Source organism: Podarcis erhardii (assembly GCF_964252035.2).
Source record: "Podarcis erhardii genome assembly, chromosome: 11".
Lineage (NCBI taxonomy): Eukaryota > Metazoa > Chordata > Lepidosauria > Squamata > Lacertidae > Podarcis > Podarcis erhardii.
The window spans coordinates 8,414,228-8,437,802 of record NC_138501.1 but is presented as its reverse complement, the minus strand read 5'-3'; the positions used below and the strand labels follow the sequence as shown (position 1 = coordinate 8,437,802).

Below are 23,575 nucleotides of genomic sequence, written 5' to 3'. Positions count from 1 at the left end.
TGCGAATGTGATCCGTGCGGAAGGCACGTTCGCAACCTGCAGCGTTCGCAGCCCGCAGTACCGTGTCTGCGCATGCACGGGTTGCAATTCGGTGCTTCTGTACATGCGTGACTGCCGAAACCCGGAAGTAACCCGTTCCGGTACTTCTGGATTTTGGCGAGTACGTAACCCGAAAAAACACAGCCTAAAGCATCTGTAACCCAGGGTACAGTGGTGCCTCGCAAGATGAAAAGAATCCGTTCCTCGAGTCTCTTCGTCTTGCGGTTTTTTCGTCTTGCGAAGCAAGCCCATTAGCGGCTTAGCGGCTTAGCGCTATTAACGGCTTAGTGGATCAGCTGATAAGCGGCTTAGCGGATCAGCTGATAAGCGGCTTAGCGGATCAGCTGATAAGCGGCTTAGCGGATCAGCTGATAAGCAGCTTAGCGGATCAGCTGATAAGCGGCTTAGTGGATCAGCTGATAAGCGGCTTAGTGGATCAGCTGATAAGCGGCTTAGTGGATCAGCTGATAAGCAGCTTAGCGGATCAGCTGATAAGCGGCTTAGTGGATCAGCTGATAAGCGGCTTAGCGGATCAGCTGATAAGCGGCTTAGTGGATCAGCTGATAAGCAGCTTAGCGGATCAGCTGATAAGCGGCTTAGTGGATCAGCTGATAAGCGGCTTAGTGGCTTAGAAAAAGGGGGGGGGGAACCCTGCAGGAACTTGCAAGACATTTTCGTCTTGCAAAGCAAGCCCATAGGAAATTCGTTTTGCGAAGCACCTCCAAAATGGAAAACCCTTTCGTCTAGCGGGTTTTCCATCTTGCGAGGCGTTCGTCTTGCAGGGCACCACTGTATACTGCATTATATCCCTTGTGCATAGATCCAGCACTGACTACACTGGGCAATCAGGATCTTGGCAGTGCTGAGGGTGATTTGCAATTTGGCCTTGGCATTTTGCGCTAAGAGAAATGGTTCTAGACTTGCTGACATTGCAGGGAGATGGAGCTGCATGCAGTGCTTTTCTTCTAGAACGAAAGGTGCCAGTATTCACCATAAGGTTGTTAGAGTAAGTGCCACACTTTAAACCAGTGCTTTCCTTCCAAGAAGGGTGCTGGCACTGCGTACTTGTGAGTACCCCCAGAAGAAAAGCACTGACTCTATGTAGTATTTGTTGCATGAAACTCTTCTCAATGATTTCACTTCTTCATTTACCCTTCTTTATTCTCCCTTTTTGCAGCTTGTGGTCATTTTTCTTTTCCTGGCCTTACTTGGCCTGAGTCTTTATGGAACTACTCGTGTGAGAGATGGACTTGATCTTACAGACATTGTGCCGCGGGAGACACGGGAGTATGACTTCATTGCAGCCCAGTTCAAGTACTTCTCATTCTACCACATGTATGTCGTTACGCAGAAAGCGGATTATCCCAACATCCAGCACTTACTTTATGAGCTTCACAAAAGTTTCAGCAACGTGACGTACGTTTTGTTGGAAGAGAACAAGCAGCTTCCCAAAATGTGGTTGCACTACTTTAGAGACTGGCTGCAAGGTAAGGAGAAAAATAAAAACTCAGTTCACTAATCCAGATTTTCTGCAAATGTACTCTTTTCTCTTTCTGTTTTTCCCCCTGTTACAGTGGTTTTCTTTCTTCTGCTTTCCTCCTGTAGTATCCCTTTACATTTTATTTATTAAGGTTCCTTTCCTTCGGATTGGACTGTTAGAAACGATATTCCTGGTACAGGTTGAGTGGTGTACACCTACGCGAGTTTCATATGAGTTAACCATTCATTCATTTATTTTAGTTAGCTAGATTTATAGCTTGTGCTATCCCCAAGGGGTTGAGGGCATGTTACACTGTGTATAGGCACACACTAATAACATAACCCCATATACTCCCAATCATTTAATGTACTGGAATGGATTTTCTTTTTTCTTTTTTTTACAAAAAAAAATTACGGGAAGGAGGGGATTTGTATTTTTCCACTTCCTAAATTCGTCTTATTCTGAGTTGCCCTCAGCAACTCAAGTTTTCTTAGTTGGTGCTTTGAATTCTTTTAGATGGTATTAGGATAACTAGATTTCAATAGTTGCTCTGTGCTCCTGGCCAGGTGTTGCGGGGACTGGATGTGCCATGTTTTGGCAGGCTTGCTCCATTTGCTGCTTTTGTTCTGAACCTGTTTGGCTTCAGGAGTGAGTTTTATTGCAACTTTCTACATGGGAGGCAATTTTAAAGGAAACAGAGGGAGGGTTTGTAAATGGGAATTGCGCATCCAGAGCCTAGGGCTGTGTCGTTTAGGCCATGTTTTCTCCTTCCATCCCTCTTATCTCTTTATAGCTGTAGCTAACCTATCAGATCTGTAATGATGGTTTTGATTACAGCCTCTCAGTGCAGCTGTGAGGTGGGTCGGTGGATTATCCGCCCCCCCCTTTCCCCTCTTCTCTCCCCCTTTCCTTCCCTTCCTCAGACATGTGGTTCATTCATCTCTTCTCACACAGCCTCCTTGTGCTGGGCTGCGGCTTACTGTTCTAAATCTGATCCAAATTTGTGCTGTGAGGTATTTTTGCCCCCCCTCCCCCCCCCCAGCCTTGAAAGGGGTGGCAAAGAGGGAAATAACAGTTGAGAGTGAATAGGTGTTGGCTGTGATCTTTACACGTGCTGGCAGCAGATCCCACAACTTGTATTAGCTACACAAGTTGAACAGATGGAACAAATTGACAAAATCGTGTTCACTCACGCTGTGCTCAAGAAGGAGCTGAGTTGCTGTTTGAAGTTTGAAAGTTGGAGTGTGGGTTTCTTTTTCCTCCGGCTTTGTGGTGGAATTTCTGGTCATGTTGTCGTGTAACCTATGGCTTCAGCACCTAGTGGTAGCTGAAACAACACAGCGCTGGGTGTCTCCTTCCCATTGTGTAATTCATTTTACAGGGGAGTGAGTGAGTGGAGCTTTATTTTGGGCTATCATCTGAATTCCTCCCCAACTCTGTAGTCATAATCAGTGGACACAATCCACCAGGATCCTCCAAGAATTGTAGTGCTCATTAAGGAGCCTGAATGGATCCTGCACAACATAATAAGTGAGGAGTGAGGAGCTTCTGTTTTGGTCCTGTTCAATTTGGAGATCGCTTTTTTATTATTATCTGGAAATGTGCGTTGATGAATGGTTGCTTGATTTGGTTGGGGGGGTTGGCTGGGTGGGGGGCGTTGTGTCTATGTGTGAGTCCTGTGCTGAATTGAGATTTATGGTGAGATGGTTCTATAGCAATCTTACCTTGCTTCTATTAATAATAATAATAATAATAATAATAATAAATAATAATAATAATAAATTAAAAAGTCTGGTGTGCTGCAACTATTGCTATGCAAGTATATATTGTTCCTAGGGAACAGAGGGAGCAAATTCCTCTCCTGGAGTTACTATTTGCAATCTGTGCCCTCCTTTCCCTTTATTAGAGGGACATATCTAGGATAAAATTCCTGATCTGTTTCTCTTCATTTTTATCACAATACATGTAGTGTTAACAGAGCCATATTGTGCATCAGGAGATTTCATAGCAAAGGGCCGTTGCAAACTTAAAGTTGTGCATATTACATGCTCACACAAAGGGGTTCCCCAGCCCATGTGTGAACATGAATGCCTGAATACACAGCTCTATAAGTCTTTCAAAACACTGCATACACATGGAGTTCCAGCTGCCTTTCTCTCTCTCCATTGGATAGAAGCCATGTGTTCCGCCACACACAGCAGTGTTATGATGCCAGAATGTTTTCACGTGTGGTAGTATTTGGCTAAGTGGGTGTGGGCGGATTGGGCCAGTTCTGAGCAACAGGAGGTCTTGTCTGAAGCTTCAGCCTGGCAGTCATCCACAGCCTAGCTGGAAGATGGGAAAGGCAGGTTATGCAGCCTCTGGAGTTCTGGGAGGCTAGTGTCTCAGGCATGTGGCACCCTCCCAAACATCTGTTTGGGAAGCATGTCACAGTACTCTAGCCAGGCTCTGCTCGTTCCAGGGCTATGAGGAAGAGGCTGGAGTGGACAGAACTAAGAGTCAAAAAGAGCTCTAAGAAAGTGATGGTGATGTTGCACATTGCTTGTCAGCACTTACTCGAGAGCTGAAAACTTCCACAATCCTGCGATCTCTTCATTAGCAGTTTGAAAGAAAGCTGCTCTGGATTTTCTTCTTTTGGTTTACAAGCTGGGTGAAAAATAACAACAACTATCTGTCCCCTCACCTTTCAACAGGGCTTCAGGAGGCTTTTGATCGCGACTGGGAATCTGGGAAGATCACATACAACAATTACAGAAATGGATCCGAGGATGCTGTTCTGGCTTACAAGCTTTTGGTTCAAACGGGCGTCCAAGACAAACCCTTTGATATTAGCCAGGTGATTTAAAAAATACTACCATAACTCTATTTGTTTAAATGGAATGATGCAAATGGGAAGTAATTTTCCTTCCTTCTTTACTGTTTAAAGCCTTAGTCAATATCTGGAATACAAAGTTGACAGTTAGGTCTGACCTGCTCTTTCCCGTACATGGTCCAGAGCACATTGAAGCCAAAGGAATGACAGCTTGAGTAATGGTGACAGGAAACTCTAGATGAATCCCACCACACACAGGGAAGAGCTTATTCAAATGTATTCCTTATTACAATGGTGGCAATGAAGAATGAGACTTCTCTGCTACCTTTGCATCTGGACAATAATGCCCAGAGAAGCCATTTCTGAGGCTTATCACGACCCAACCACAAGGTTGAACAAACCAGGTGTCTTGCTGTGATTTGTTTTCTGAGCACTTTGCGAATAATGTTACTTACATCTGCTTCAAACTGAATGACACCTCAAGTTCAGAACTATGCTTCTGTTTAGTTTCAGTTGATTTCACCTGGAGATGTGGACAGAATCACTGGAAATGTCTGGCTGATCTCTTTGTGCATTTGAAAAACCTTCCTGGCTATTAGTATTGAGTTTACTGGTTTGGTCATGAAGTGACCTTCCTTGGGGTGGGAGTAATTCCTGCCCTCTTGAAGGAGACAATTGTGAAACCTCTGTTGAAGAAACCATTTGTGAATCCCCTCAACCTGAATAATTACTGCTCTGTTTCCAACCTACCTTCTCCTGGCCGATGGCTATCTCAGTGGGCCCTTCAGAATCCTCTGCTACTCTAGGGTTTTCTGCAGGCCCCTATGTTGCTTCCTTATATGAAGTCTCCCTGGGCTCCTGGTCAGACTGAACCCTGATACAAGTAATCTTTTGTCACTTTTTCATCCTTCTTATGGAACTGCCATTCCAGAAAAGCCCACAGCCTGGCGATGTTTCTAGGATTTGTTCTGGCATCTGTTGTGCGTTGATCTTAACACAACCATAGTTAGTTAGCCTAAGTCAGCCTTCTTCATACCTTGATCCCCAGATGCCGTTGACCTACAACTCCCATCATCCTTTGCCAAACTGGTTGGGGTAATGAAGGCTGTAGTTCAACAACTGCTGGGGACCCATGGTGGGAAGAACTCTGGCCTAAATTACAGTTTGCAAGCCAGCTTCTGACTGTGGTTCCAAAGCTAGCAATTGTTCATGAAAATATTCAGATGCTAACCATAGTGACACACACCAACACCCTTGCAGTTTTGAAGATGCCTGTATGAAAAAGAATGGGGGCAGATTCCATGGAAGCCCATTGGGGCTCCCTCAGTCATCTAACCATGGTTTGGTGGTCAAGCAGCAGGCCTTTCTCTCTCTGTTTCCTGTTCATTTCTACTACTTTATTCTTTATAACTGATTTTTTATTTTTTATTTTTTTTAAATGATATTTATTAAGATTTCCAAGAAAAAAGGTTACAAAAACGAAAAAAAGTGTAGAAAAGAAAAAGAAACAAGAAATACAAAATACAGAGAAAATAAAAACAGTTAAGAATAAATCCCTCTTTCTATGTCTTACAATTCATTTACTTGTTTCCATGACTTCCTCACACCTCCCATTTTGTATTCCAGTTCGAATAGTTAATTCAGCAAATCCTTTCCCTCTTTGTTTTATCTTAGTTCTTTATCTTAACATATTGTAACATTATATTTTCATCTATTATCAATCCATTTTTACATATTCCTTTTTAACCTTATTACTAAAACCGCTTCATTTCATTCCGACATCATTTTAACATTCATTAATTTTACAGTGTTTCTGTAAATAGTCTTTAAATTTCTTCCAATCTTCTTCCACCAACTCTTCTCCCTGGTCTCGGATTCTGCCAGTCATTTCCGCCAGTTCCATATAGTCCATTACTTTCATCTGCCATTCTTCCAAGGTGGGTAGATCTTGTGTCTTCCAATACTTTGCAATTAATATTCTTGCTGCTGTTGTGGCGTACATGAAGAAAGTTCTATCTGATTTTTTAAAATAAAATTAGCAGCAGCAGCACCAGGCCTAGGAATGGAGTAACATAAATAGATAGTTTTACATCCTGGCATCCATTCTTTTCTTCTGCAATGCATAATTTATCTTGCTGGTTTTGTAGGCCCAAGGAGCTGTTTTAATGTGCATGTATGTGATTTTCTCTATTTGTAGTATTACATGATACAGTAGGAATATTTTTTAAAAATCTCATCTTCTGTGCTAGTCCCAGCCATGACCAAGGAATATGAGTTTAAATGCACCTTGACCCCAAATCTGCTGAACTCCAGTGGGGCTTGGTTCACACAAAATGCTAAGCCAAACCATGGCAGTGTGAATGTGCAGAAGCGATTGCAGCCGCTTTGCTCCTACCTGGTTATTTTGCTGCTGTGCTGTACTAACCTAAGCCATGGTTTGGTTTAGTGTGTGTTACCCAAATCCAGGCTCATCGTTCAGTTCTGTGCGGACAAACCACAAGCTGTAGCCAGGGAACAGCTAAACCACGAGCTCAGGTTTGGACAACCATAGATTAGCACTGTGTAGTACAAAACGACTGGTGAGGAGCAAGGAGCCACAATCTCCTTTCTGGAAGCCAACATCGGTGCTTATTCGTGCTAGCCCATGGTTTGGATCGCATGTTAATGAGGGCATTGTTTTTAGTGGGAGACTTCTGCATTTCTCTGACCAAAAGATGAAATGCCACCCCGCATACATCTAGATCAGGCTTCCTCAACCTCGGCCCTCCAGATGTTTTGAGACTACAGTTCCCATTATCCCTGACCACTGGTCCTGCTAGCTAGGGAACATGAGAGTTGTAGGCAAAAACATCTGGAGGGCCAAGGTTGAGGAAGCCTGATCTAGAGGCTTCTTACATATTCTGTACCAGCTGACACTCTTATGAATGAGAGGAACTGTGCTTCCTTTGTGCCAATATGAGTGGCAAATCTGGCATAGTTTGCTTTCATTCCAATGCTTTGAGTTCAGCTTGTAAGTTCTCCCAAGCGAGCTGGTTAAAAAAGAAAGAAATAGGTTTACTCAGAAGTAAGTCCCATTGGTTTCAGTAAGACCCCTGTACATGAAAGACCTACTCCCTTTAAAAAAAAAAATTATACTAAATATTTTCATGAAATACAAAAGAACATGCAATCTCTTTATTTTGGTTCAGATTATAAAGTCTTTGGGTTACGTTCAGTGTAAGACAATATGGTACTCAGAGGTAGGGGGAGAGGTGGGTGATAAACTTGCACACTTTTTTTCTCTCCCATTTTTCCAACTTGGTATATTTGTGACTTTCTTTGAACACTTTGAATAGAAAGAGAAGTTATTTAGGGCAAATTGTCATAATGTTAAAAATCTCAGATCTGTTCTTGGGCATCCTAAGCTAAATGGGAGAAGGAATGATACCTCCTGACATATCATTCTTCTTTCCTCCAAAATTGCTTCCCCATTCCTGAGTGTGTGTTGAATAACGCTCCATCCTGATCATGAAAACCCTACATGTGAATATGCTCATAAGGTTTGGGCAGAGGGTGTTTCCTGTATTTATATGGTCTATTTTTTTGTAGAAGCGCTGATGCAGTATCTGAATATTCCCATAGGCTGAGCAGCTTTGGATTGTGGTGTGGTCCCATGTTTTAGCTGCAGCTTGTAGCTTTTTGTAGTTTTATTTTACATTTTTTGCCATGGGCAAGTTGGGAGGGCCAGTTATGCTATGTTACACTTATGTGTGATGTAGATAGCAGTTTCTCATTAGAATCGTATAGAATAATTCCCAATAGAAGTGCTAACATCCACCACCACCACCCCTGCCCCAGGTACAACAAGACAGTGGCGTAGCGTGGGTTGTCAGCACCCGGGGCAAGGCAAATAATCTGTGCCCCCTAACCTGTGGATTTGCGCCCCCTAACCCGTGGATTTGCGCCCCCTGACCCTAACCCCCAGATGTTGCGCCCGGTGCGGCCGGCCCCCCCTGCACCCCCCACGCTACGCCACTGCAACAAGAAGTATCTCAAGGAATCAGTTGTTGGGCTGTCTGGGTGGGCTTCTTCTGCTGTACCCTCATGAGTTTCATGCTAGCTTCCATGCCACCAGTCCTGATCTGCTAGTTTGAACTAGCAGCAATCAGCCTGGGAACTGGAACATGGTCCCTGTGTGGAGTGCAAGTTCACGTTGGCTGCAAGTTCATGCCAAACACTGCCAAAGCCCCCTTCTATCTAAGGACCCTTAAGGGAAGTGCTTAAAAGTCTGTAAAGGGAACTGTGTCATTCCAAACTCCACTTCTTTGCTTTCATGCAGAAAATAACATTCCAATGACCTTCTCAGGAGCTGTTTGCTAGACTCAAAAGCACGGTTTAGAGTACTTTGACGAAAGTGGTATTGGGTAAAATTGAATGATGTTGATGGTTTTATTATTATCTGTACCCTGTCCATCTGACTGGGTTGCTGCAGCCACTCTGGGCTGCTTCCAACAAATATAAAAGCATAATAAAACATCAGACATTTATATATATATATATATATATATATATGTGAGAGAACAACAGCTACTTACCTTTATGCAATATGCAAATCCAGGGAGGAGAGAGAGCCATAATCAGGTGCCCTAAGAGACTTTTTGTTTGTTTGTTTGGCAGCAAATGCAAAATGCAGCATGGAACAAATGATTGCCCGTGGCTCCTGATATAATTTCTTCTGCCTGGGAGGGATAAAAGTGTGCTGCTGCCTCCGCGGAGGCTGTGAGCTGTTCTCTGCAGTTCCAAAGACAATTTGAAGACATACAGTTGTTGCATATCCTGTGGATTAATTGAATCCAGATCTCTAGATTCCAGCTTTCCTTTTTTTTTTTTATTTTAGGCTGCTGTCACTGTTGTTTTTCACATAATTAGAAAGACCTGAAAATGAGAGTTGGGGCGGAATGAAAAATAAACAAAAGAAAACAAAACCCCTTGTGTGTCGCCCTTTTCCTGGCATTTTCTGTATATCACCCCATTTGTTTGGCGGGACATCTTTTGTTCCTAGAAAATCCGATTCAGATTCTCCAAATTCACTTACCCACGTGACCCCTGGAAGAGTGGACTCATCTGGTTTTGGGTGCTGGGCATTTTCTGAATACATAGGTCATAGGAGGCAAGTGTTAGCAAAATTTATACAGATGTTGTTTTATTTTTATAGCTCTCCTCCATTTACTGGGTGGCATTTCCTTCAGTGTTAACAACAGAGGTTAACTGCACACAGACGTCTATAGGACTCTTGCCAGATTCTTTCTTCCCGCCCCTGCCCCCCCCCCCCCCGCCCTCCATGGTTCCTTTTTCTTTTTTTCTCAAAACTAGCTTTAAATATGTTTCTCCAGTTTGGTCATTTCCCCCCTCTTGGCTGCAGACAACATTTTTAGAATTTAGGTTTAATTGGCTCAAGTCTTCATCTGGAACCTTCTGTTGATTTAATGTTTCTAATGAATTGCATGCAAAGCACTTTCCGCTATATGAAACCTCTTGAATATAAAAATGTAGTTTTTCTACCATAAACAAAACTCTCTTTATGACATCTCTGCTAAGTATAAAGTCTTCTTTCAAAGGCTATTATTCCATTTTACATGCTGTTGCATAATGCCTTTCCTTCTTGTGTTAAAAGAATTGGGCATAAGTCCTAACATTCTGAACAAAAGTCCTAATTCCATCCTAAACTGTTCCTTCCTCTTCCTTCCCTCCCCTTTTTTATTTTTTATTTTTTATTTGCAGTTGACTAAACAGCGCCTGGTGGATGCAGATGGAATCATTAACCCCAATGCCTTCTACATCTACCTGACAGCCTGGGTTAGCAATGACCCTGTGGCTTATGCTGCCTCTCAAGCCAACATCCGGCCCCACCGTCCAGAATGGGTCCACGATAAAGCAGACTATATGCCAGAAACCAGGTTGAGAAGTAAGGAGCGCTTCCCTTTTAATGCCTTATGGTTTATATAAGTGCCTCGGCCCTTCTCTCGAGGCCCAGCAACTCCCCAGTCAGTTGACACTGCCCAGGAGCCAGACCATAAACAGAACAATATATTGTGTTTCTTAGTAAAAACTCAGGAGACAGGTTGTGGTTGTGTAATGTAGTAGAAGAATGCCGTGCGTCGGTAGCAGTTCATCATTTTGAAAAATGAATTCTTTAATAGTCTATATCAGAGGTCTAAAACTCGTTTCATGTTAATGTGCCCTGTTCATTTTCCGTGGAAGGGGAGCCTTCAGTTCCCTGTAGTGTGCTGCCTTTGCAAATGTGGGGCTTTAATAATTGGGAGTTATATTTTGTTCACTCTGAATTTGTTGGCTTTGGGTGTTAGTTGGGAAAGAGATCTGTATAAAGAGGATCTTCTGCTCTTGCAATCCTTCCCCAAGTCACCCGTTTGCATTCCGAATAGCAGTCCTAGTTTGATTCTGTTTGCTTTTGCTCTGGATTTATTGGGTGAATTGCTAGTTGGTTATTGGGTGGCAGGAGTGAGGAGAGAAGAGGACTGGTACTTCTGGAAACACAACTGGATAACAAGCAAATCGTGCTTCACTGAATCCGAACCCTAAAGCTCATGGGCAGCCAGCCAAAACTTGTCTTAATGAAAATTTATAGTTAAGATTATAATAGGGCAAATCATGTTTAGTAAGTCAACGGAATGACCCTGCAGTGTCTGGAACACACAGCAGCAGCAAGAACTTAATGCTAGTTGTGTGATGGCTTTTTCGAGGGAGGAGTGGGTGGTATTGGGGACTTAGCATTACTTTTTGAAAAGAAAGCATGGAAAATTTGGGTGTGTTGAGTCACTGAAGGATAAAAATGATCTACTTCCTGAAATAGTCATTTGAAGTATTTAATCTTTCTTTGATGGACTGTAGCATGCTCTAAAGCTCGTTTTTAATAACCAGGGAAAATGTAAGAAATGTACTGGCCAGCTTTAAGCTTTCAAAGTATTTAACTGATTACAAATGCTGGCCCTGATTCACTGCTTCCTTTTTATGCTGTTGGGATTCCATGCTGTCAGCTATGCAATGATTTCAGAAGTATTGCCCTTCTAGCAGGGTAGTGCAAAAGTACATGAGGTTTTGCAATTCTCTCCAGTCAAATGTTAAACCCATTCTAAATCTTCAAATGTTCAGTCTTTGTTTGCTACTGTTCAGGCTTATGTAGACGGCTATCAACAAATACTAGTGTAGTCAGCACAACAGACTGGCTATTTTAAAGCCCATTTTGTATGGCAGTGGGTGGTATCACACCTTGCAAGCTAAAATACTCTTTAACATAGTTGTTAAGGCTCAATTCCTTGACATTTTTTTGTTAACTGATATCATTAATGATGGGACGCAGGTGGCGCTGTGGGTTAAACCACAAGAGCCTAGGACTTGCCGATCAGAAGGTTGGCGGTTCGAATCCCTGCGACGGGGTGAGCTCCCGTTGCTTGGTCCAAGGTAAAGGTAAAGCGACCCCTGACCATTAGGTCCAGTCATGACCGACTCTGGGGTTGTGGCGCTCATCTCGCTTTATTGGCCAAGGGAGCCGGCGTACAGCTTCCGGGTCATGTAGCCAGCATGACTAAGCCGCTTCTGGCAAACCAGAGCAGCGCACGGAAACGCCATTTACCTTCCCGCCAGAGCGGTACCTATTTATCTACTTGCACTTTGACGTGCTTTCGAACTGCTAGGTGGGCAGGAGCTGGGACTGAACAACAGGAGCTCACCCCGTTGCGGGGATTCGAACTACCGACCTTCTGATCAGCAAGTCCTAGGCTCTGTGATTTAACCCACAGCGCCACCCACGTCCCTCTCCCTTTACCTTATCATTAATGATGGTGTATGCTGTATTTATATGATTATCCCATTTTAACAGTAGGCACTGAGGCAAAATAAAAATAAATGAAAGATAACAAAGAGACTTTTGGATGTTAAAAACTAATATCCAACTAAGTCAAAGATAAGTCAGTGTAGTGTAGTGGTTAGAGCAGGCATAGGCAAACTCGGCTCTCCAGATGTTTTGGGACTACAACTCCCATCATCCCTGACCACTGGTCCTGTTAGCTAGGGATCATGGGAGTTGTAGTCCCAAAACATATGGCGGGCCAAGTTTGCCTATGCCTGGGTTAGAGTGTTGGACTGGGACCTGGGAGGCCAGAGTTTGAATCGCCGCTTGAACATGAAGCTTACTGAGTGGTCTCAACCAGTCAATCACACCCAGCCTAACCTACCTCACAAGGTTGTTGTGGGGATTAAAAGTGGAGGAGGGGAAGAACCATGTAAGACACCTTGAGCTCTATGGAGAAAAAGCTGGGATAGAAATGCAATCAACCAATCAACCAATAATTCAGTGTACACGCAGTGATTTCAGACGACCTACTCTTTGTATGACTAACGTTGGGATATCACCCTGTGATTTATTGTGTGGCATAAGATTTTGTGGACTAGCCATGAGACTGTATAGCAAATTCCAAAGGAAGACTGTAAACTAGCCTTCTGATATGTTGATTTTTAGTGAATGCTGGATAAAGTGCTTCTAAACGGCTGCTTATTGTAAACTCAGTGCTGCTCATGCTTGCAAATTTTGTGCAACATCCGTGGCCTCAATTTTATCTAGATGGTCTTTCTCGTCCCGGAACCTCCAGAGTTCTCCTTTCACCACTTGCTATATTTTCACACCACCGTTATTGAACATTATAAGAACTTTTGGAGGGGTAGCCGTGTTTGTTTCTTGCAGCACTTTTAATCGGGATTTAACTTGTCTGCAGAAAATCCAATGAGTTAAAAAAGAAATGTGGAAATAGGGAATTCTTGCCACAAAGGGTGTTGGTTTTAGGGATGCTTTTATAATATTACAATGTCCATTGGGGTGTCTTTATAACTCCCAAGTGTATATCATGATAGTGGGAAGGCTTGACTGTATGAAATCTGAAATGTACTACACCTCTTCACAATGAAATTCACTGCTTCTCCTGCATTTTGTTGGTATATCTGAATGTACCATTTAATGCAAATTAACCGATCTTGATATTCTGGCACCAGAAAGCCAAACTGCTTCATTTGTCTGTTTCACTCTGTATTCTGATACACTGTTTTCTAGCATAAGTTTGTTTAAGCATTGTGTTTTTTCCCCTTCCCAGTCCCAGAAGCTGAGCCTATTGAATATGTTCAGTTTCCTTTCTACCTCAATGGACTGCGCGACACTTCTGACTTTGTGGAAGCTATTGAGAAAGTGAGAGCAATCTGCAATAACTACACCAGCCTCGGGGTTCCCAGCTACCCCAATGGATACCCGTTTCTCTTCTGGGAGCAATATATTGGTCTCCGTCATTGGCTCCTTCTCTCCATCAGCGTGGTTCTGGCGTGTACGTTCCTGGTGTGTGCCCTCTTCCTTCTGAACCCTTGGACAGCTGGGATCATTGTAAGTGTTTGCTGAAGCAAAATTCCTTTCAACATAGCTCTTGCTGCAGTCAGGAAGGTTTTGTTTATGTCTGGCTACTGATGGGGTATGCATATTGCATCATTCACGATATATTTATTCAACTTGAGGGGGTAGGGTTCATGAAAAAGGTATAAGCCTTAATAACCTTCATCCTTTGGCCTCCTCTATTTGCTTAAGTTTAAAATAAAAATAAAAGTGTCTAAACTTTTGCCCTCATTCTGATACCTAGAGGTAAAAGAAAGAGAAATTATTAAATGATTTTTTTTAAAAGCGTCTTATTATTCTAGAGAGCTAAGTGATTTTTGTGTCAAGATTTACCGTATTTTTTGCTCTATAAGACTCACTTTTTCCCTCCTAAAAAGTAAGGGGAAATGTGTGTGCGTCTTATGGAGCGAATGCAGGCTGTGCAGCTATCCCAGAAGCCAGAACAGCAAGAGGGATTGCTGCTTTCACTGCGCAGGGGTCCCTCTTGCTGTTCTGGCTTCTGAGATTCAGAATATTTTTTTTCTTGTTTTCCTCCTCCAAAAACTAGGTGCGTCTTGTGCTCTGGTGCGTCTTATAGAGTGAAAAACACGGTATTTTTATTTCATTTGGAGCCACTCATAAGCAATTCATTATTACATTCTGGACACGAACCTGTTACTTTTTGTTTTGGAAACGAATCTCCTGGACTTCCAAGTAAATAGCTGAAAAATAACAGTTCGCTCTTACGCTCGCTGTTTTTGCAAGCGAGTCCCAAGGTTTTCAGGGGCCCAAGGCAAGGGACCCGAGATGCTCCCCAGAGTGAGTCCTTCCTGACATTTCTCTGGAGCTGGTTTCTTTGTTGAGCTCTGGAAGTGTTCACGGCCTGAACACAAAGAGCTGCACAGGGTTTCAGGGCCCAGCATCTGACTGCATCAGTTGCTCTCTGCTGCTGGCTTGATCTGAGGAGTCCTTTGCAACTTCCTCAAGAGAGGACCAGTGTGAAAAATTGCCTGGATCCCCAAAGTTGGGTTTCATGGGGGAAGAAGAGTGCAAGGCAGGGTCGCAGGGTGTAGGAAAAATAGTCTGATGAATGTAAATTGTATAAACTAGTTTTTTATATGTTCTGGAAAGCGCTGGTGATCTTTCAGCACACGGGCATTTTTTTCAAATGGAATGTTGATGTTATGCTGTCTAAACTTTACAAACTTCCCCGTAGCTTATAAAAGGGCAGAAGTAGAAAGCAATTATCAGGTTTTGTCCTATAGATGTGTGTACAGCAGGTATGTTAAAAGGCAAATGTTTAGTCTGGAGTAGCTTTCAAAAGTCATAGGCTGTGCATGTTATCATTCACGAGTCATTAGCTTATAAAATAATTTATTGCCGTGCCTATAGGGGGGTGGAGTTTGCTTTCAGAAAGGGATTTTACCTTTTTAACCGAGTCTTCAGGCTTTCTCCTTCTTCTGTTTCGATGCCTATTTCGTGTTCTCTACCCCCTGCCTCTAATTTTGTTTACGAGGTAGATGAAAGAAGAAAAATAAAAAGGCCTCCCCTTAACTTTAACTGTTTGCTTTGTCCATGCCAATCCCCCCAAGTTCTTCAAAGCTAAGAGGCCCTTTGTAACCCAACACCCATCAGCTGATTATGGCATTCACTGTTTTCCATGCATTAACTACTCCCAAGTCATCTTCACTTACTCTGTAATTTGGTCAAAAGGTTGTCTGGGTGGGTGGGTGGGTGGGTGAGGGGAGCCCACATGCTGTATCTTTTCTTGCGTTAATCACTATACTGGGACTACGTAAGAGGAGGTGGAATGCAGGAAAGAAGCGGAGAACGGCCCAAATGATTTCAGGCTGTATTGCCAAACAATAAGTGAAGCAAACCTGTATACTTCGATTTCTGCCTGGCTTCAAAGAAAACTATTAACTCGTGGTTTCTGAAGAGCCTAGACATTTATTTCAGTAATTAAGAATAAGAAATACCAGTGGCTCACCTTTTCATTCTCCCTCTCTATTCTCCAGATGTTTTGGACTACAACTCCCATCATCCCCTGCCAGCTGGCTGTGCTTGTGGTCCAAAACATCTGGAAGCCACCAGGTTGGCGAAGGCTGTTCTGTATATAAGAGGGAAAGTTGCTAATTGCCATTTGGATCTCTTTAGGTGGTGGTGCTGGCTCTGATGACGGTGGAACTCTTTGGCATGATGGGTCTTATCGGGATAAAACTGAGTGCCGTGCCTGTAGTCATCCTGATTGCTTCTGTTGGAATCGGAGTGGAGTTCACTGTTCACATTGCCTTGGTAAGTGGAAGCTGAATATCTCATTTTGTTCTCTTTTTTTTTTTTTTTGAAAAAAATGCTCCCTTCGTGCCAAAAAAATACCTTGCATGTGGACAGCTAGTTCCTCCAGATGGAGATTGGAATACAGTGGTACCTCTGGATGCGAACGGGATCTGTTCCGGAGCCCCGTTCGCATCCTGAAGCGAACGTAAGACGTGACTGCGCGTGCGCGGGTTGCGTTCCGCCGCTTCCGCGCATGCGTGTGACGTCATTTTGAGCATCTGCACACGTGCGAGTGGCAAAACCCAGAAGTAATGCACTCCATTACTTCCGGGCTGCCGCGGAGTGCAACTGAAAAATAAGCTGAAGCGTATTCATCCCGAGGTATGACTGTAGAGCTCCTCCCCATGTATTCCTAGTTTTCAAGGAATTCTTTGATGTGGAAGAACGGAGCATTCAATCATGTAGACTCCACCCACATTCTGAAGCAGTGCTCTGATAGGGTAATTGTACACTTCCTTCTTTCTGAGTATTTGAAATACTGTAATAACTTAAAACACAAATCGCACAAAAATTACAAAGCATTAATACACCCAGCTTCTTGCCCTTGTTACTGGAGTTAGATAAGGCCATGCAGACCTTTGGACTGGCGCCTGGCTTCCGTAATGAATTGTACACAGGTAAATGAATTGAACCTGAATCTTGACAAGATGGAGATGCTGTGGTTTGGTAGTGCCATTAGGTGAATGGCCAGTGCTTGATGGAGTTGCACTCTCCTTGAAGAAACCGGTGCATAGTTTGGGGGTATTTCAGTATTTCACGTTGTCACTGAAGACTTGGATGTCTGTAGTGACGCAGAGTGGTGGTACCCGCAAAGCACTCTGCAAGAACTGCACAAGCAAAAAAAGTCACCTGACAACATTTGTGACACCAGGTGAATGACCATGTGGATTGCCCCACTCACCTGTCAGACTTTGGCTTTGAAGAGTAGGGGAGATAATGATCTAGCCTGCCAGTGAGATCCGTGTCCTCATCCCTATGCGAAGGTAACATCCCCCCAAGCTGCTCCCCATGCCAGCGTGACCCCACCCAGAGACTGGGCCTTTTTTAATTTGCAGAAGGGTCAGCAGCTCAGGCTCTCCATCCGTGGCTTGGGACTTTTCATATTACCTTAGAGGTGTAGGAAGCATCGCTGCCTTAGCAACCTCCAAACCACCAGCACAAAGTAAGAAGTTGTTGGTTATTTATTATTGCTTTGTGTTTACTCTAGAGCAGAAGAGAGGCACTTGTGGCATTTTCTGTCTCAGCAGCCAGAACAACTTGACTAGCTTAGGTACTGGTTACAGATAGGTAGCCGTGTTGGTCTGCCATAGTCAAAACAAAACAAATTCCTTCCAGTAGCACCTTAAAGACCAACTAAGTCAGTTCTTGGTATGAGCTTTCGTGTGCATGCACACGAAAGCTCATACCAAGAACTGACTTAGTTGGTCTTTAAGGTGCTACTGGAAGGAATTTGTTTTGTTTTAGCTTAGGTACTGCACACCTTGTCTCGGAGGGGTGGTGAGGAGGACCACATTTTTTGCTGCTGCTTCAGGCAGAGAGGGTTGAATTCTGACACCTCTCACTTTACAGATTAAGACTTCTGATTGATTACAAAATTAATGTCTGCCTTAAGCCTCGTTAGCCAGTTATTCATATATGTATAGTAAGAAGAACTGTCAATTGACAATTGTCGTTGTAGCATCTTTCCTCTCCTCTGGGGACTCCCTCCCCCTTGGGAATCCTCGTAAGCTGCTCACACTATTCTGATGGCATGAACTCCATTCTTTCCCAGGCCTTTCTGACTGCCATAGGAGACAAGAACCGCAGGGCTGTCCTTGCCTTAGAGCACATGTTTGCACCTGTGTTGGACGGAGCTGTGTCTACGCTGCTCGGTGTGTTAATGCTTGCAGGATCCGAGTTTGACTTTATTGTCAGGTAAAACATGTGTGCACCCTGCCTCTCCCTTTGCTTAATTAAAATTAAATGAATGTAGCAGAGCCTCATTTATCTGACTGGGCAAGGGCACCTATAATGGTGACTGGATAATCCAAAATTTGGTTAAGAGAATCGCTATTTCATTGGGATTAGACTATGATGTTGAGCTGCGTTGGAACACCCCGGTGAGTTCAGGAAGCTGCAGGTGCAGGTTCCTCTAGCTCAGAGTTGCCTACACTGACTGGCAGCAGCTGTCCAACGTTTCAGGTAAGGGATTTTCCCAGCACTGTCTGGAGATGTGCTGGGGAACTTTCATCCTTTTATATGCAGAGCACATGCTCTGCCACTCAGCTGTGACCCTTTCCTGATCACATAAGTGAGGTTCTTTCCATGGGAATGCTGCCATTCTTCATTTACCTGCTGCTGCAGTGCTGTGCATGATGTACTTGCTTGTGCCATGGTTTCGTTTTTACTCTGCTTTATTACTCTGCTAGTTTCATTTTAGTAATAATATTTTTTTATTTATACCCTGCCCTCCCCAGCCAAGACCAGGCTCAGGGTGGCTAACAACCAATAATAAAAACAAGTTGATTAAAATACAATTTAAAAGATTAAGATACAACATTAAAACATGAGGGTGCAATCTCTTCATAGGAGGAGAAAGGAAAAAGAAAGAGGGGGGGGGGAATCAAACTGATTCTAAGCCAAAGGCCAGGTGGAACAACTCTGTCTTACAGGCCCTGCGGAAAGAGATCAGATCCCGCAGGGCCCTGGTCTCAAGAGACAGAGCGTTCCACCAGGCCGGAGCCAGTGTTGAAAAGGCCCTGGCTCTGGTTGAGGCTAATCTAACTTCCTTAGGGCCCGGGACCTCTAGGGTGTTGCTATATAAAGTCCTCCGTGGGGCATATCAGGAGAAGCAGTCCCGTAGGTACGAGGGTTCTAGGCCATGACAGTAGCTGTTTCTATTGCAAGTACTGGGTTTTGTTAAAAATAATTTTAAAAGCTTCCCGCTCAGAAAAGGCCTTATGCAGCCTATAGTTTTTTCAACAGCAACATTAAGTTATTCCCAAAGAGTGGTTAGCTGGAGGTGACCTTTAACCTAAGCACTCTCCCAAACTATTTACATGCAGAGTACTTTGAGTGGAGAAGCCTGAAAAACTATAAACATCCTGAAACTGAAACTCCCTTTACCTCACCCCCGCCACTGAAGATTATAGAACAGTTTGGCTGACCAAAATAAAAAGTTCAGGGTAGAATGTGAGCAGGCAGGCACCTATAACATCACGGAATGTAACATAAAATACACAGTGAAGCCTGAAGGCCTTTCTGTCTGAAGCTAAAGGGAGCCTGTTTTCTTGTGGCTTTAATTAAGAATGTGAATACAGCAGATAAAAGCATAGAGCAAGTTGTTTTTTTTCTTTGGGAGGGAATTTGAGAGGGGTGATGAAATGGATCCTGTTTTGCTCCAAACAGTCTGTGCAAAGACACTGAGCAGAAAGGCAAAAAACGTTGTCTATTTTGCAGAATTGCACAACAAATAAAACAAATCAAAAGAGGAAGTTAGTAGGAGCTGCAATTAAGGCAGACAGCAGCTAGATTGATGATGAAGAATAATTAATATAAATACCCAAAAAGGTTTGTAAAGTTGTAATAAAGGGGGGAACTGCAGTGCGGAAACATATATTGTTGTAGTTTCTCACGACTTTATGAAATCATAACCTCTTTCTAATCTGTCTCAACCTATAAACTAGTATACACCTTGGTGCCACTGCAACCTCCCCCAGCCCACAATTTCCCTCACCTACTTAGTACCTGCACCATGCCTCCTGGTGATCCATCCCTAGCCCCATTTTGAGAAATGATGACTCTACAGATCAGAGTTTGGCTCATGGAACAAAGTGCTCTTGGGTCTTAACTCCTCACCCCCACCCAAACAGCCACCTGCACCCTTTGAAAATCTGCTCTGTGCAGGGTTGGGGAATCTGTGGAACAGCGTGAAAGGTGGAGAAGTGGACTTCACAGAGAAGGGGTAACTGGCAAAAGGGGAGACGACCCTCTGCTGGATCCAAATGGAAGGATTCCTTCCACAAATCCTTTTGAACCCAACCTAGTGTGCTACTGCTCTCTCTTGGTGACTGAGTGTGTATATGCATGGTAAAGAACAGCTGGAGAAAGTCTGCAATCTATCAGGCGCTGCTACTGACTGTCCCCCATTCATTTCTGTGGGACTTTTGCTCACACTCTGCTCTAAACAAATGGACGTTACCAGTGTTTGGGTGGATTGCTGCAGCTATGGTCTACTTAGGTAATAAGGATTGTAACACAATTTTCCAATTGGAATTGAACTTTGAGGTGTTTGTTTTTTTAAACAATTAAGCAGCGTATAAATTTTATAAAATGAAATAAATGGGTATTTTAACGCTTTTAACTTTGTCTTTATTCATTTGGCCTTCTCGTCGTCTAACACAACCAGGGTTTAGCTTCCCTGTTGTTGTTTTTAAAAGACGGCTCTCAAGTCAATGAGCAATGCTTGAGCCTTGTTTCGTGGCCTGGGGAAGGCGCCAGACTATAACGGCAAGGAGTGGGTTTTTAGCCCAATAGCTCATCCGGGTAGAGCTTTTGTATATTCAAAGTGGTCAGATCTGTAATCACCCTGTTTATACTAGAGTTAGACTGATGGGATGCAAATGTCTCCAATGCCTCGTGTTGATGGTGTGTCCCAGTTAGTTTACATTAGTGTAGGACATAAGCTAAGCCAGCTGGATCAGGCCAGTGCCCCATCTAGTCCAGAGTCCTGTTCTCACAGTGGCTGACCAGATGCTCATGGGAAGCTTGCAAGCGGGATGTGACTGTGGCAGCACTCTGCCCAGCTGCAATTCCCAGGGACGCGGGTGGCGCTGTGGTATTAAACAGTGAGCCTAGGACTTGCTGATCAGATGGTTGGCGGTTCGAATCCCTGCGACTGGGTGAGCTCCCGTTGCTTGGTCCCAGCTCCTGCCCACCTAGCAGTTCGAAAGCACATCAAAGTGCAAGTAGATAAATAGGTACCACTCCGGCGGGAAGGTAAACGGCATTTCGTGCGCTGCTCTGGTTTCGCCAGAAGCAGCTTAGTCATGCTGACCACATGACCCGGAAGCTGTCTGCGGACCAACGCCAGCTCCCTCGGCCTATAGAGCAAGATGAGCGCCGCAACCCCAGAGTCGTCCGTGACTGTACCTAATGGTCAGGAGTAAAAGGTAAAGGTACCCCTGCCCGTACGGGCCAGTCGTGTCCGACTCTAGGGTTGCATGCTCATCTCGCTCTAGAGGCCGTGAGCCGGTGCCGTCCAAAGACACTTCCGGGTCACATGGCCAGCGTGACGAAGCTGCAGCTGGCGAGCCAGCACCAGCGCAGCACACAGAAACGCCGTTTACCTTCCCGCTATAAAGCGGTCCCTATTTATCTACTTGCACTTAAGAGTGCTTTCGAACTGCTAGGTGGGCAGGAGCTGGGACCGAACGACAGGAGCTCACCCCGCTGCGGGGATTCGAACCGCCGACCATACGATCGGCAAGTCCTAGGCACTGAGGTTTTATCCACAGCGCCACCCGCGTCCCTAATGGTCAGGAGTACCTTTAGCTTTACTGTCTTGACAGTGGAGCTAGAAGTTAGCAATTGTGGCTAGTAGCCATTGATCCTCCATTATTTGGGGGGGTTTTGGTGCTAATGCAGGGTAGAAATTCCTATATGTAATCCTACTGTAATAGCATGACAGTTGTAGCTTTGCTCGTTAATACGATTTGATCTGTTTAAACCAGAGACATTGGCAAAGGGGTTGCCCCCTTCTGCCCCTTTCTTCAAACTGTTGCCCAAGACCCAAAGCCTCGAAATCCATTAGCTTTAAAATGCATCTTTGAGCTTAGCCTCTGTCCCCCACCCCCACCCCCCAAATGCTGGATACCCAACTAGTAAGGCTTTCCTCTTGCTGGCAGGTTTACCACAGTATTCATGAAGGATACCAGACCTTAGCCCTCAATGGTGGGAAAGGACAACCACTCGTGCACTCTCCTCTTCTTCCATAGTACTTCAGCCTTTATGTTTGAATTGGCTGACACAAAACAAGAGCATTCAGAGATGCTAAATTGTTCAACAAAAGATGAGCCTGCAATGCAGCTCTGCTATTGTAGAGTGCTTTTTCTCAGTACAATGCTCGGGCTCACCATAGAATGCCCTGCATTTTCTTTGCAAAAAGCTGGTTCCTGTGTCTAAAAAGGTTGCAATTTGAGCTATTTGGTAAAACTGGAACTCACAGAATTCAAGGCGGAAAGTTGTGATTAATGAATGGCAAGGGAAAGCCTTACCTGATACACTAGAGATTTAATTAGAGATTCTGCTGTTATACGCAGAAGCATTTCACAGTGGATTAGCTGCTGGGAGAAGTAGGCTTCTTTTTCCTTCTAGGCTAAATTGTTTAAATTCTACACCCTTCACTTCATTTGTTTGCTTCTGCTGCTCCCCCCCTTTTTTTCTTTTTTGCTAATGGGGGCCCCTTTGCATTGTATTTGTGCTTTCAATCTGTTCAGTGATTCAGTTCGCATTCCATATTTTTGTGTTTGTGTAACACATTCATAAATAACATTACATGCTGCAAGATTTCGATAAATTAACAAGCGTTTTTTCTTTCTTTCTTTCTTCCCTTTTTGAACTAACACTTTGGGTTGTGGAATGTAGCCTCTCTAATCCAAAAGGTAAAAAGAAGGGGGGGGGGGTTTGAAAACCCTGCATACTGACTTTGTACATTAAAGAAAAAACAATGTTGAGTGTTGGTGTGTTTGTTTAGTAAAATATGTTTTATATGTTTGTTTACAGTTCTAAATCATATTTTCAGCTTTTTAACACATAGTATGTTGAAATATTCCAGGTATTTCTTTGCTGTTTTGGCAATTTTAACAATCTTGGGTGCTTTGAATGGACTGGTGCTACTCCCCATTCTCCTTTCCCTTTTCGGACCATATCCTGAGGTCAGTATTGTATTACTTGAAAATTGTGGTTGTTCTTTTCACTGCTACCAATTATTATGTTATGTACTTTACACTTGTGCTACTTCTAAGTATGTTACACTGTTATTTGGCAATTTGGTGCAGAAAACAGAATTTTTCATTGCATATACATTGGAGTATCTGAAATCTGATGTGCTTGTGCAAATCTAACTTCTTTAACTGTTTTGTGCTAAAAAGCAGTCTGGCATAGTTGCTGACCTCAATAGCATGACATTTGCCATCAGGCGAAGAAGACAACATTCTTCCTGATATCCAAATCCATTCATGTACTTATTTCTCGCAGTATCACAACAGACACAATAGAAACAGTACTACTAAAGCTCAGAAACCATAAACTACAAGTATGAGAAGTGAGATACCACCAAATTTAATTTGCATCTATTATTGGGTGCCACAGTCTGGTCACTCTTGTGGAGCCCCTTGTAGGCAGGTGCTGCCCATTTCTTCTTTATGGGCAGGGGAATGCTGTGTTCATGGGTTATTAAGAAAACACCTGTACCATACATTTAAAGTACTCTTACACCACTTAAAAAGTCACGGCTTCTTCC

At 43.6% G+C, this 23,575-nt stretch overlaps 2 protein-coding genes across 8 annotated transcripts in view; both read left to right on the top strand.

The window, feature by feature from the left end:
• The window catches only part of FANCC (FA complementation group C), a 196,702-nt gene that overhangs the window by 64,648 nt on the left and 108,479 nt on the right, over window positions 1-23,575 (top strand). The gene's annotated exons all lie outside the window — the stretch shown is intronic.
• PTCH1 (patched 1) overlaps window positions 1-23,575 on the top strand; it is a 110,213-nt gene that overhangs the window by 77,770 nt on the left and 8,868 nt on the right. For all 3 annotated transcript variants that reach the window (XM_081880923.1, XM_081880922.1, XM_081880924.1), the window contains 7 exons: window positions 1,217-1,526; window positions 4,213-4,355; window positions 10,092-10,275; window positions 13,472-13,752; window positions 15,895-16,032; window positions 17,846-17,988; window positions 22,889-22,988. In XM_081880923.1, the coding sequence (XP_081737049.1) occupies window positions 1,217-1,526; window positions 4,213-4,355; window positions 10,092-10,275; window positions 13,472-13,752; window positions 15,895-16,032; window positions 17,846-17,988; window positions 22,889-22,988 (1,299 nt within the window). The remainder of the gene's footprint in view (window positions 1-1,216; window positions 1,527-4,212; window positions 4,356-10,091; window positions 10,276-13,471; window positions 13,753-15,894; window positions 16,033-17,845; window positions 17,989-22,888; window positions 22,989-23,575) is intronic.